Source organism: Schistocerca piceifrons, chromosome 2, assembly GCF_021461385.2.
Source record: "Schistocerca piceifrons isolate TAMUIC-IGC-003096 chromosome 2, iqSchPice1.1, whole genome shotgun sequence".
In the NCBI taxonomy this organism is placed as follows: Eukaryota; Metazoa; Arthropoda; class Insecta; order Orthoptera; family Acrididae; genus Schistocerca; species Schistocerca piceifrons.
In genome coordinates this window covers 717,709,117-717,723,494 of record NC_060139.1, presented here as the reverse complement: position 1 = coordinate 717,723,494, position 14,378 = coordinate 717,709,117, and the positions used below count along the sequence as shown (strand labels likewise).

The following is a 14,378-nucleotide window of genomic DNA, read 5'->3' as shown; positions in this document are numbered from 1 at the left end:
TATAAACAAACGTGCATTGTACGGATTCTTTTGTTAGATGATTCCGTGTGCTCTTCTACACCTGCGTGCCGAAGGAGAACACTGCAGCGTAAGTTTGCCTCAATCAAAATCGCTAAAATGACAGCAGCAACAAAGCACATCTTATGTCCGTTGCAGCTAACAATGCAAGGTTATGGCAAAATTAGCAATATCATTTGGAAAGAAATTTCATTATAATATGACAAAATGCTTTTAAGGAAAACCCTGAAAATAATGAAAATGGAAGAGCAAGCAGTTTCAGAGAAAATCACCAGAGACATCGAAAAAAATCTCTGAAATCCAACTGTTCGTTAAGCAAACAATGGTTTTTTATGGTGAACATAAATTTCTAATTTTTATAAGATACTGATGACATTAGGACTTTTGGTGCATTGTGGAGGATTTTAAAGTCGTTGGAAGTAGATTCTACAGCAGGATTGTGTCATGTGTAGTCTAATTCTAATATTAATGGTTATTTCTTTATTATTCTTCTTGTGCATGTCACTGTATTAAATTTTGTTAGAATCTATTTTATATGTGAATGACTCGTCATAACCTAAATATTTCATTCCAAAATTTTAATTATACTGATTTTATTCTTATTTCACATCTATTGGCTACTATTAAAAAGTAATGCTGGAGACAGTGGGTGGCGCTCTCATTATTTATGTGACAGCAACCACATGTCATGCAGCTGTTGTTCAAGTGATCGTAGCACAATTCATGCTCTATGCCCACTACCTATATTGTAGTTACATCATTTCATTGTTATGTCTATTTTCGTGTGTCTTCTAATAAATTTCATGCTACTCCGTTTAGAGAGTAATGGTCTGAAGATGATCAAACACTGATCAACATCGGACATTCTTTTTAAAATAAAATTATTGTATGCAGCCGAGATTTTTCTGTCACGCAGTAATTTTTAATTTAAAGTTGTGTGTGAGTATTTTTTAGAAATCAGCAAAATTGTAGGAAATAGACCCCAAAACTGCAGATAGTGATGGAAGAACATAGTTATACAATGGAGAACTTACAGAAATGTCGTTAGGAACATACTCTGCTGAAAATTGCAAAAAGAAACGAAATTACATGTCAGGTGTGGAGACTGGCAGAAAACGAGTGAGGAATCTGCCTGCCTGTCTAATGGTTAGTCACGAACCTCCCACTGTGGTGAACAGAATATAAGTGACAAGTCAGTCTGATGGTTGGGTCTGTGCAGGAATGTCATTTTTGGGGTGATAAATCATTATACTATTATTGGGTATTAAATAATGGTGATAAATGACAGGTATTTAATAATGGTGATAAACGTAACATCATTAATCAGACTAATTGCACAATACAATTGAAGTCATAAGAGCAAGTTGCTGACATTTAGAGAACAATTAGCTCCTTGTTCCAGGGTAATTTTGACCTGTGACCTTGAAAGAGGACAACCGCCTCAGGAGTTTAACCTGTGGCCTTGAAGACAATGGGGACAACTGTCTCAGGACATTGACCCCTGCCTTTGACCTTTGACATTTCTGATAAGGAGAACAGTAGGCCCCTTGTTCTCACATTCACTTTGCCCTGTTGCTGTAAAGTACTACTTTTCGAACAAATGTGCAAAAATTGTTAATATGAGTAAAAACGCACTCAGATGAGTGTAAGAGATTTGGCTCAGATTTTTACTACTGAGCAAAAATTTCATAATATATGTGTCATCTGGCAGAATTTCTCTGGCGGTTAGGCAGATATTTGCAATTTCGTTTTTGCTATGTGTAGATGGAGTGCACTCAAACCAATACTGCTCTTCACATTTCATGAGAAGCCCTGCACTGATGGGATATACTGAATTGTTTCGCATTACGCACAAAAATTCGTATGTATTTTTGTTTATCTCCAAAATTAATCTAGTTTGCTATTCTGTTCAATGATACATAGTAAGAGTGACAGCAAAAGAAGAATGACCAGCTCTCCAGCAGTGCTGCACGGATATAGGAGACAGACACACTGTGGCATGGGTTGCCACACGAGACATGAAGGGGCAAGTCATGCAACGTCTTTAACGTGACAACCACGATTGACGGTATAAAAAAAAAAAAAAAAAAAACAGGCTACCCGACTTATGCTCTGTCAGATCTTCCTTACCGAATTGCCTCGTATGGTTTGTTAGTCCACTCCGCGCTGTCTCCTGCCGCTATGCATTAGTGTCACAGTCCTGTTAGAGTGTAGGTATTATTCTCGTGTTCATTTATGTCATTCAACTGAACAGTTCACTATACTAATTTGGGACTGTTTTATGGTATGGATATGTTAAATTTTATATTTCCTATAATGTTTGTAACAAGAAGCAAACTGAAATTTTCTCCCCGAGTACGGCGCCACATGGAACGCATGACTGGCAAGAAAAATTTGAGTTGACTCAAAAATTGCTAATATCGACTGAAACACGAGAAAATATTCATGGTAACCACGCTTAGGAATCACACATCGAACACCGCTACGTTCTCTATGATCAGAAGTGTCTGTTACATGTGCTATCAACATACTACGCAAACCAGAGGTTGAAAATACAGCTTCAGTTGTAAAATTCTTTTATTATCACACGACCGGTTTCGGGCTCTTATACGCCCTTCTTCAGGTGTCGTAACTTGGTGCTGTGACTCCCGAGCGCCGGGGTCACAGCACCAAGTTGACACACCTGAAGATGGGCGTATAAGAGCCCGAAACCGGTCGTGTGATGATAAAAGAATTTTGCAACTGAAGCTGTATTTTCGACCTCTGGTATAATGCTCAGTTGCGGATGTTCCTCCAGCAGGATTCATTATACTACGCAAAGTTGAAAAAAAATTGTTTTAGATATGACCATAACACAGAATAAAGCCATTATCAGCAGTTTCTCACCTCTTCTGTTACTGTTTAATGTTATTTCTGAAATCATTGTGGTAAGCGGCAACCAATCGAGTATTTAAGTTGGTGAGCAGAGCTTCGAAAAAGATGTGTTCCACATAACCCCTGAGATAACAAGAGCAGTTAAGTGTACCAACTAACACACAATCAGCTTAGTAGCTAATGAATCCAAATTGCTGACAAGAATAATACAGTGGAACATCGCTTAACGAGCACATCCCATAACGCAAGATTCGCATACCGAGCAAAACAAATTGCAAAAAAATCAATCGCTCAACGAGCGATGTTTCGCGTAAGGAGTGACGATTTAGTGTGACGTCACCAGCTGTTCGCGGGTGGATGGTGAAATGTTCACCTATGATTGTCGGCAGCGGCATATGAACAATGTCTTTAGTACGTACTGCGGTCTGGGTTTAGCGATCTTTCTGCTTCCATCTTAGTGATGCTTGTGATCACACATTTTTCTAAATTTGTGTTCACGCGGTATTTTTTGTGTGCACATTATAATAACATTCGTAGGAATGTCCCCGAAGATAAAGCCGCAAGAAGACGACCATAAGAGAAAGAAAATGATCTTAGAAAAGAAACGTATGTGATTGGATCAGTGAAGTGTTTGGTCCATCGGTGAAAATATATTTGCTTTGAATCTCTCGCTTGTTATGGACAACGCTCCTGCCCATTATCCAGGCCGATAAGACCACCACCTTGAATTTCAATTCATCAAGATCCAATTTCGGTCTCCCAACATTACTCCGTTACTCTGGCCTGTGGACCAGCAGTTTATTTCTAATTTTAAGAAACTCTACACTAAAGCACTCTTCGAGCATTGCTTTGAGTTGACTGAAGCTCTCAATCTCAGAGAGTTTTGGAAATATCACTTCAACATTGCTACCTGCGTTAAGATGACCGAAAAGCCGTAGGAAGGCGTTACCAAGAGAACCCTCACTTCTGCTTGGAAGCAGCTTTGGCAGGAGTGTGTTGTTGAATGTGACTCTGAGGCGTTTGAGTCAGTCCCTGTGGAGCCTGCAATCACCGAGATTATGTCTTTGGCCAAGAGCAAGGGACATGGGATTGGTAATGAATAACAATATCTATGAGCTTTTGGAAGATCACAGCGAAGAAATGACCACAGAAGAGCTTAGGGGGTTGGGGAGTTGCAGAGTGTTTCACAGCAGGAAGTTTTCGAGGGGCGTTCGGAAGAAGAGGAGGAGGAGGAGGGGGGAGCGGGTGGTGGTGGTGGTGGTGGTGGTAACAGCTAAGCAGTAATCTTCTGGCGCAATAAAAGATATGCTTGAAGTATGGGAATCAGTTGAATCATACATTGAAAATCATCATCCGATTAAAGCAGTGGATATGCGCGCTACAAATTTGACGATGATGTGTCGATTTTTCGCCAAGTGTTGAAGTGTCAGCAGAAGCAAATAACTATAGATAGCTTCCTAGTAAAAAAGAATTAGTTACGTATCATGAATAATAAAGTACAGAAAGCTGTACGTAAAATTTTCTTTGAATAAATGGCATGAATAAGAAAAAACTTTTAGCACTTTTTCTGCATGGACCGCCTTACTGTATTTTACATTAATTTATATGGGATAAATTGTTTCGCTTAACGTGTGTTTTGCACTATGAATGTGGTGACTAGTTTGGCTGTCGGAAATGTAAAGATATCTGAGAAGCAGTTCTGACATTGTACTCTATAATGGAAGCAAGACTCGAGAAAAATAAGGAGGATGTCACAGGATTTTGTGGACAGAGAGAAAGTCTCCAACAATGTAAAGTGGCGCAAGACGTCGGAAATTCTGCGAAAAATATTAGTAAGCTCTAGGGGAAGATGTAATATACAGAGTGTACAAGAGCCAAGAGGGAGCAATAAGACAGACCAAAAACGAAGTGCTCAGAGTAAGATGTGAGTAAAACAGGAATGTAGTCTTTCACTCCTGCTGTTCTGGCTGTACATTAAAGAAGCAATGATGGAAATAAAAGAAGCAATGATGGAAATAAAAGAAGCAATGATGGAAATAAAAGAAGCAATGATGGAAATAAAAGAAGCAATGATGGAAATAAAAGAAGCAATGATGGAAATAAAAGAAGCAATGATGGAAATAAAAGAAGCAATGATGGAAATAAAAGAAGCAATGATGGAAATAAAAGAAGCAATGATGGAAATAAAAGAAGCAATGATGGAAATAAAAGAAGCAATGATGGAAATAAAAGAAGCAATGATGGAAATAAAAGAAGCAATGATGGAAATAAAAGAAGCAATGATGGAAATAAAAGAAGCAATGATGGAAATAAAAGAAGCAATGATGGAAATAAAAGAAGCAATGATGGAAATAAAAGAAGCAATGATGGAAATAAAAGAAGCAATGATGGAAATAAAAGAAGCAATGATGGAAATAAAAGAAGCAATGATGGAAATAAAAGAAGCAATGATGGAAATAAAAGAAGCAATGATGGAAATAAAAGAAGCAATGATGGAAATAAAAGAAGCAATGATGGAAATAAAAGAAGCAATGATGGAAATAAAAGAAGCAATGATGGAAATAAAAGAAGCAATGATGGAAATAAAAGAAGCAATGATGGAAATAAAAGAAGCAATGATGGAAATAAAAGAAGCAATGATGGAAATAAAAGAAGCAATGATGGAAATAAAAGAAGCAATGATGGAAATAAAAGAAGCAATGATGGAAATAAAAGAAATGTGCACAAGTGTCATTAAAATTCAGGGTGAAAGAATAGCAGTGGTAAGATTCGCTTATGACATTGCGATTCTCAGTCCAAGTTAAGAATTACAGGCCTGTTGAACGAAATGAATAGTGTAATTAGTACATAATATGGATTCAGAGTAAACTGGAGACAGATGAAAACAATGAGTAGTAGCAGAAATGAGATTAGAAAGAAGCTTATCACAAGAGTTGATCACACAGTAGAAGTTACGGAATTCTGCTACTTGGGAGAGAACTCACTCATGACTGACGAAGCAGGGAGAACACAAAATGGAGATTAGCACAGCGAAACAGGGCATTTCATGCCAAGAGAAGGTCCCTAGTGTCGGACAGAGGCCATAATCTGAGGAAAAATCTTCTGAAAATGTATGCTTGGAGCACAGTGAATAGTCAACTATGGGAAAACAGGGAAAGAAGAGAATCAAAGAATTTGAGATGTAGTATTACAGAAGATTACTTAAAATTAGGTGGATTGATAAGGGACAGGATGATACAACATGTGTTAAGATTTCAGGGAATAACTTCCATGATATCAGAGGGAGCTGTAGAGGGTAAAAACTATAGGGACAGACTGAGATCGGAATACACCAAACAAATAACCGAGGACATATGGTGCAAGTACTACTTTGAGATAAAGAGGTTGGCCAAAGAGAAATTCATGATGGACCACTTCCAGCTAGTCAAAAGACTGACGAAAAAAGGGAAGACTGTTGATACTTTTCGTGCAAGTAACTCCTTAGTTTTACTCTCGAAGATGGAGTGCACCTCAGTCCTCCCATCAAAGAAATACTCCTGTTAGTTGCAGCAATTTAACGCAGGCCCTCCACATGGCAGTTGGACATGGTGACCACTCAGCTAAGAAGGCAGAATGTACAGTTGTTTTCCTTCGGTCATTACGTGAATGCGACAGTAGAGAAGATACATAATACTAGGTTCTCTCACGTAGACTGTAAAAGTCTGCGCATATTTTATTTATTCTGACCAAATAGCGATTCTGGAAGCTGGAGACGGAGTTCCGGAATTCTTTATTAAGTCTGACTTTTGAATTTTTGAGGTAATACTTCCATAGGAACTATACTACTCTAACAGGTTTTTTTAGAAGTCAAATGACAATTTTCATAGAAGTGGCTTTATTAGTACTCTAATAATAGCTTATTTTAAAAATCGTTCACCAATATTTTATCCCTTAGTGGTTAAAATTCCAAAAGTGCTTAAGTATGTATTTTTTCTGAATGAGAAACCAAATACGGATTTTCGTAGTTCAACGAAGGAACATCAGAAAGTAACGCACAATAATTTTACTACAAAAACGTTTAATAGACAACAAAACAAAATAAAATCACAAATGAACTTACATCTTTTACCTACTTTTCTACATAATCACCAACGTTTTCAGCACGTTTCTACCACTGTGTACCAGTTTCAGTATGTCGTGTTCGTAGAAGTTCGCTTGGTTGGAGGATAGCCATCTGTGGACTGCTGATTTCATTCCCACGTCTGTCGCAAAGCGTTGGCCAGTCAGGAATTTCGTTATGGGACCAAACAGACGAAGGTCCGACAGTCTAAGATCCGGACTTTAGGGTGGGTGCTGGAGCACCTCCCATCCAAATTTGGGAATTTTCTCATGAACAGGAGAAGCAACTTGGGTGCGAACGTTGTCATTAATTCTGACTCTGTCAGCATTAATGTTGTGGCGTTTGTCATGAAGGGCATGAAGCAACTTAACCAAAGTTTTAATGAAGGTTGCAGCATTCGCAGTGGAGCCGTGTTCAGCAAATTTTACCAACAACACACCATGCATATCCCAGAACACTGTCACAAGCATTTTCCTAGAAGATTGCGTCACCATTTTTTACTGGGGAACCAGCATGTTTCAACTCCATAGAGTCCTGCTTGGTTTCGTGTGGGTAGACGATTCCGTTCAGAAAGTCATGCCCTTCTATAGCCTAACGCATTAAGTGGTCCAAGCTTATTCGTTGGGGCTTGTCTGTCAGGTTTTTAGGCAACCAGCGAGCACTAACTTTAGGATATTTCAATGTACCATGAACAATATCGTACACCGCGCCATAGGAAATTTTGAATTGCTGCGATAAGGTTCAAAGATGCAAAGGCCAATCGTTCAAAATTGCTACTCCAATGGCTCCGACATTCTGAGGGCTTTAGCTGTTACCGGCTGCCCAGAGAGTGGCGAATCACCGAGGTTCACACGGCCCTCTTGGAAGAATGCACACCACTTCCAGTGATTCCTATGGTCCATACAGTCGTCCCCATATATGGCACACATGTCCCTGTGAATTTCACTCTCTTTATGCCCTTTGGTCCAGAAATATCGAACTATACTTCACTGCTCTTCACGTGTTAATGACAAACATGCGCGCCATGTTTGTTTCGTAGTTCAGGCTTCTTTCGCTAGAGATGAACACGAAAACAAGATGCCCTCTGCAACACAAGCTTCAAACTATATCGCCGTATTTCAGTATTCCAGTTGCAATACCAAATGAGAAAAAAATTGTGTTTCTTTCTGATCCTCCCTTGTAGCTTGAAGATTGCCCTTATAGCAACATATTTTCAAAATGATTATAAAGAATCCGCCTCGATTGCAAATAGAAACCGGATGTTGACCTAGGTTTCAGCGTGGGTAACCACGCCTTCTTCGGAACACACTAAAACTACAAACTGCCTAAAGAGGCATGGTCCAACATTAATACAGAACGCCCAAAAGGGCAAAAGACTCGCATAAAATGTAAAACGGTACGTATGTATCATGTCAATAGCTGTACTTAGTTCAAACGTCATAAGCGTGCTTCCTCACCCCAGCCAACGTTCGGTGGGCCGCGGGCTCACAGGAAAACGACTATTGACATGGTACACACGTACCGTTTGTTTTACATTTTATGCGAGTCTTTTGTCCTTTTGGGCGTTCTGTATTAATGTTGGACCATGCCTCTTTAGGCAGTTTGTAGTTTTAGTGTATTCCGAAGAAACCTAGGTCAACATCCGGTTTCTACTTGCAATCGAGGCGGAATCTCTAAATCATTAAATTATTCACGATTGCTGACGCGTTGCAAAGTTAAAAGTTCTCATATTTAAAAAAAAATTTCATCCTCGTTTCAATCTTTTTGGGTGAATTTCGAAAAATCCCTTCTTAAAAGGTGCCTATACTACAACATCAACAGACACTCCAAATTTCAAGTTTCTGTCCTTAGCGGTTTGTGCTGGGCAATGATTCAGTCAGGACATTTCCTTTTACATGTGAGATACACTGGTCAGTCAGAACATTATGACCACCGATCTACTATCAACATAAACCCCTCCAGGCGAAAGAAACGTCACCTGGCAAGGAAGGAATGACACGCACAGGTTATGTAGTATCAGTGAGCGTGCTATCCGTGTGTAGAATAAGGAAGGCTCGCGATTTATCTGAATTTGACTCAGGACAGATGCTGGTGGCCCAGAGGCTCGGCACGAGCATTTCGGAAGCCGCACGACATGTGAGGTGTTCGGGGAGTGCTGTGGGAAGCGTGCTCGATACGTGGCGAAACCTAAGTGAAACCGCGTTCCAATGTCGTGGGGTTCGACGGCAATCCCTCTTTACACATGTCGGATGTGATAGGCTGGGCAGATTGGTAAAACAGGACAAGTGGCGAACTGTGGGCGAATTAACATCAGGCTTTAATGCTACACAGAGTACAAGTGCATAGTGCATCGAACACTCCTAATGGTGGGTTTCCGCATCAGACGATCCATGCATTTGCTAATGTTAACTCCATGACATCAGCAACTATGATTGAAATGGGCACGTTGCCATTGCACTGGACGTGGAGCCGTGGCAAAGCCTTGCATGGTCTGATGAATCCCTATACCTCCATCATGCCAATGGGAGGACGCGTATCCGTCATCTTCCAGGGGAACAGCTCCTTGACATCTCTACTGCGGGACAGAGACAAGCTGACAGTGACTCCATTATGTTCTGGGGAACATTGACGTGGGTATCCATGAGTCCAGTGGAGCCCGTAGAAGGCACCATGGTAGCCAGGAAGTATCGTACACTGGCTGCAGACCACATACACTCCTTCACGACGATCATGCTTCCTGATGGTAGTGGCATTTTTCAAAAAGATAATGCGAAATGTCTGAATGTCAGGAGTGTGATAGAGTAGTCCGAGGAACACAGTGCACGGTGGCAAGTTCAAATTGATGTGCTGCCCCCTCCCCCCCCCCTCCCATCTCGCCAGATCTGAACCTGATCGAACACGTTTGGGATGTGATCGAACATGGCGGCAGAGCTTATCGTTCATCCTTGTAATTTATGGGAATTAGGTGACTTGTGTTTGCAGATGTGGTGCCAACTCCATCCAGCGGCCTACAGAGGTCTCACTGCTTCCATGCCACGACGCGTCACTACTTACCCGTGCCAAAGGTGGACATACCAGCTACTGGGGTAGGTGGCCATAATGTTCTGGCTGATCAGCGTATGTCTCGTATAGGGATTGGTTACCGACCGCGATGCAGCGCACGGTGATCTGTAGACGCAGTGACGCACCTGCCTGCCTGGCCTTGAGCTGGTCAGCTAGGTCTGGCAGCGCGGCCAGCCGCTCCCTGTCCAGAGGGGTGAGGCCTTTCCCTGATACCGCCGTGTGCTTGATGAAGGACCGACGTGCAGACTCCAGCTCTGCCTCCAGCAGGCTGGACCTGGCCGCGCCCACAATAGACATGTTGGAACTGCAAAACAACAGTAAGCGTGAACACACACACACACACACACACACACACACACACACACACACTCTCTCTCTCTCTCTCTCTCTCTCTCTCTCTCTCTCTCTCTTTCTGTAAATGTAAATGGAAGTGTCACATAATTTAGGAACAAAAATCGTGAATAGCTACTAAAATTGAAAAGCGCTTTACTTCCGCTTGTTTTCTGTCCTCACATGAACTAACAGTCTTGAAATTTTGTATACGCCCGATTTTGTGAAGACTTCAAAGGCACCAGCTCACTGCCCTCAAGGTCTGCTTTTTCAAACAATGTGAAAGTCATTTTTATTAAATTGGGATATATAACTATCGAGATTTTACGAACTATCGAAATTCTGGAATAATTGCAGGACAGCGACTTCTATTAATCAGTACAACTAACGACCAGCCAAAGTTGAAAATTTCACTTTTTATCTACTAAGTGACTAATTTCGGGCCAGTACCCATCTTTAAATCATCCTGACATAGTCGAAATGGTATTTCCAAAAATGCAAAACATGTCAAAAATTACGAAATTCGGCTATCTGTCACGAATATTTGAAAATAGGTTCCAGCTCGAAAGTAGACATTAAGTAAAAAGAAGTGAAATTCGCAACTTTGTCTGGTTTTTCGTTGTAATATCGAGATTTTGTTAATCAGTCCAGCACTTGTCAATAGACATTTCAATACATGCGGTTAAAATAATTTAATACTGGTTCAATTTTCTTGCTAATTTCAATTATTGACGAAATTAACTGGATTATTGAACTACTATGCGGTGTTCGGAAAAAATATTTCACTTTCTCATAATAATTTGCGTTTAGTACAATTCCGTTTATTTCCTCAGAAATCAGTTTTCCCCACTATGCACAGTCGTCATTTACAGTACAGACATTCTCATTATTCGCCGTAAATGTCGCATAGCATCTCCGAGCCATTTTTTGTCGATAGGAAACTGTCACAGTTCACCAAGAGACCAACACTGGTAAACTGGATGAGCAGTAAGCTATTTCCTGGTCAAGGGACAGTCAGAGCTTCAGTAACTGAAACCTTTAAAGTACATTATGGTACACGTGAATTTATCCTATTAAAAGAATTGAACATGAGAAGGATTATGGCGAATGCTCTAAGGCCATCAGGAGCAACTTCACGTGGACGTCTGCAGGGAACTTTAAGAACTGCTTCGAGACGATCCATACTTTCAAATGACGTAATTGGTGACGTCAGTTTCTTTTATGGCTATGAATAAGCAGCAATAGTCACAATGGAAGACTCCCTCACCTAGGCCAAAAATGGACAAGTGAAGAATAATAATTCTTTATGTTGATGGGATCGTTCATAAGGAGTTTGCCTCATGGCCAGAAGGGCAGAGTGTTACGGGCAGCGTTCAGAAACTAAGGTCACAGGGCCGATATTCTTGGAGTTTCATCCGTTACAAAGAAATTAGTTATTTTGCTACAAGTGGTTGGTAACTATAGCATTCAGCCACTTCACAGCTACAGCGCTAGTTATAGATAAACACAAATGGCGACATTTGGAAAACTGGTCTCGTGAAAAAATTCGCTCAGTTATTCATAAATTCACTGACAGCTGATAGAGATTTATGGAGACACTGTAGTCTCATCAGCATGTTGCAGGATATTGTCAAAAGTTGGCAGCCAGTAGAGAAAACGCCACCGAGAACAATGCAGTGGCTGACCCAGCACAGCATCAACATATTTCAACACAGCTCACGTGGAGGATCTGATTCAGGGCAACAGTAGAATTACATTATGCCTTATGATGGGAGAATTCGAAACGTCTTTAGAAGTAGTCGTCACATTGTTCACAATAGTCTGGAGCATGGAGAAGTTTATTCAAATGTGTGTGAATTCCTAAGGGACTAAACTACTGAGGTCATCGGTCCCTAGACTTCCACACTACTTTTACTTATGCTAAGAACAACACACACTCCTGCCCCAGGGAGGCCTCGAATCTCCCTCTGGAGGAGCCGCGCAATCCGTGACATGGCACCTCAAACCGCGCGGCAGAAGTCTGTTCCCCATGGGTTCAATGAAATTTGACAAACCAACACAAGGAGAAGCGCATGGGGGCAAAGCTGCAATTTTTGCTACAGTTCTCCACAAAAGGGAACAGTATTTTTCACTGCACTATTATGGGTGATGAATCATTGATCCACCACTACTCCCTCAGCACAGTAAGTGGCTGTTAATGAAGTGACACACCCCTCCTCTCCAAAGACAAAGCAGTTTAATGGGACACCGTCTGCTGGAAAGGTTATGGCCACAATATTTTAGAAAGAGTGGGGTTCATACTTGTGGAGTTTTTGGAGAAAGCGAAGACAGTGACTGCTGACTGATACTGCAAAAACTTTATTGATTGAAGAAACCAGGGGAAAACGGCCAGGATTCTCTCCGAGGGCATTATCTTCCTTCACGACAATGCGCGGTCTCAAGTAGGCAAGAAGACTACCATGCTGTTGAAGCAGTTTCACTGGGACATCATGGACCACCACCCCTACATTTCAGCAGGATAATGCACGACCGCATGTTGCAGGTCCTGTACGGGCCTTTCTGGATACAGAAAATGATCGACTGCTGCCTTGGCCAGTACATTCTCCAAATCTCTCACCAATTGAAAACGTCTGGCCAATGGTGGCCGAGCAACTGGCTCGTCACAATACGCCAATCACTACTCTTGACGAACTGTGGTATCGTGTTGAAGCTGCATGGGCAGCAGTACCTGTACACGCCATGCAAGCTCTGTTTGACTCAATGCCCAGGCGTATCAAGGCCGCTATTACGGTCAGAGGTGGATGTTCTGGGTACTGATTTCCAGGATCTATACACCCAAATTGCGTGAAAATGTAATCACATGTCAGTTCTAGTATAATATATTTGTCCAATGAATACTCGTTTATCATCTGCATTTCTTTTTGGTGTAGCAATTTTAATGGCCAGTAGTGTATTTAGATTTCAAAAGCGGATCGGTGTATTCGCTTCCAATGAGACTGCTTTAAAAGTCATTGTTTAAAATAAGACCTAGGTAAGATTAATAATTTTGGTATACAGTCCAGTAGAGTGTCGTAGTAAACGCGTGTTGCAAAAGCTCATGTAATTGTGCGGAGAAAGGAGGGAGACGTGAGTGGTAGATAACTAACCTAGCGAGCTGCACCCGTATCCAGTGGACGTCTTCGGCCAGTGCGGTGAGCGTGCTGAGGATGGCGTCGGTGGTGTCTGCACGGTGCTGCCTCTGTGGCTGGGGCTGGGAAGTAGCGGCCAGGACTGCGTCCAGGGGGTTCCCCACGTCCATCTCGCGGCCGACGCGCTGGTCCTGCACCGCTAGCTGCGACATCCCCGCTGCCGCCACGGGGCTGTTCATGGCCGCCACGGTCTGCTGCAGCAGGCCAGGTCGCAGCTGCTTCAGGACGAGGGAGCCCGTGCCGTTCCGGCGCAGGAACGATCGCGCGCTCTCGTCCCGTGGCTCTGCCTCCTCTGTAATACCACAGTCGGCGCTTCAGACATTTCGTTCCAGTAGCTACCTAAGCAGGCATTTGATAAACTCCAAACCCATCCTACTTTTAGTCTTTAGCGAAGTAGACGTTGCGCAGTGGCAGCAAGGGAAGCCGGGCCGCTTCACTTTTCTGTGCAGTACGGGTGGTGGTGGTGGTGGTGGTGGTGGTGGTGGTGGTGGTAGCAGTAGTAATAATTATTTTTACAATGAACCTTTATGCACATTTGTCAGTGGGCGCGATTGGCGTCAGCTGATTTTATTCTTTCTAAACCGCCAGCTCTAGAGAGCAAGACAAACTGCGAGAGCTTAAACTGAACCCTATGCTAGGGTAACCAGACGCCGCATATTTTACAAGAACGTCCCTTGTTTAGATTAAGTGTCCCGTTGTCCCGACAAAATACCTAAGGGACGTATAGTGCTCCGTTTTTCATCAATCTTTCAGTATATTTTGAAATAGCGTGTATATGAATAACGTGTACCATAACCTAACCAAAT

General features: G+C 41.8%; 1 protein-coding gene across 1 annotated transcript in view; it reads right to left on the bottom strand.

Moving 5' to 3' along the window:
* Nucleotides 1-14,378, bottom strand: part of LOC124775793 — a 157,330-nt gene that overhangs the window by 81,524 nt on the left and 61,428 nt on the right. Inside the window, exons 3-4 of the mRNA XM_047250624.1 lie at nucleotides 13,531-13,864; nucleotides 10,180-10,358 (exon numbers count right to left, since the gene is read on the bottom strand). Of these exons, the coding sequence (XP_047106580.1) occupies nucleotides 10,180-10,358; nucleotides 13,531-13,864 (513 nt within the window). The remainder of the gene's footprint in view (nucleotides 1-10,179; nucleotides 10,359-13,530; nucleotides 13,865-14,378) is intronic.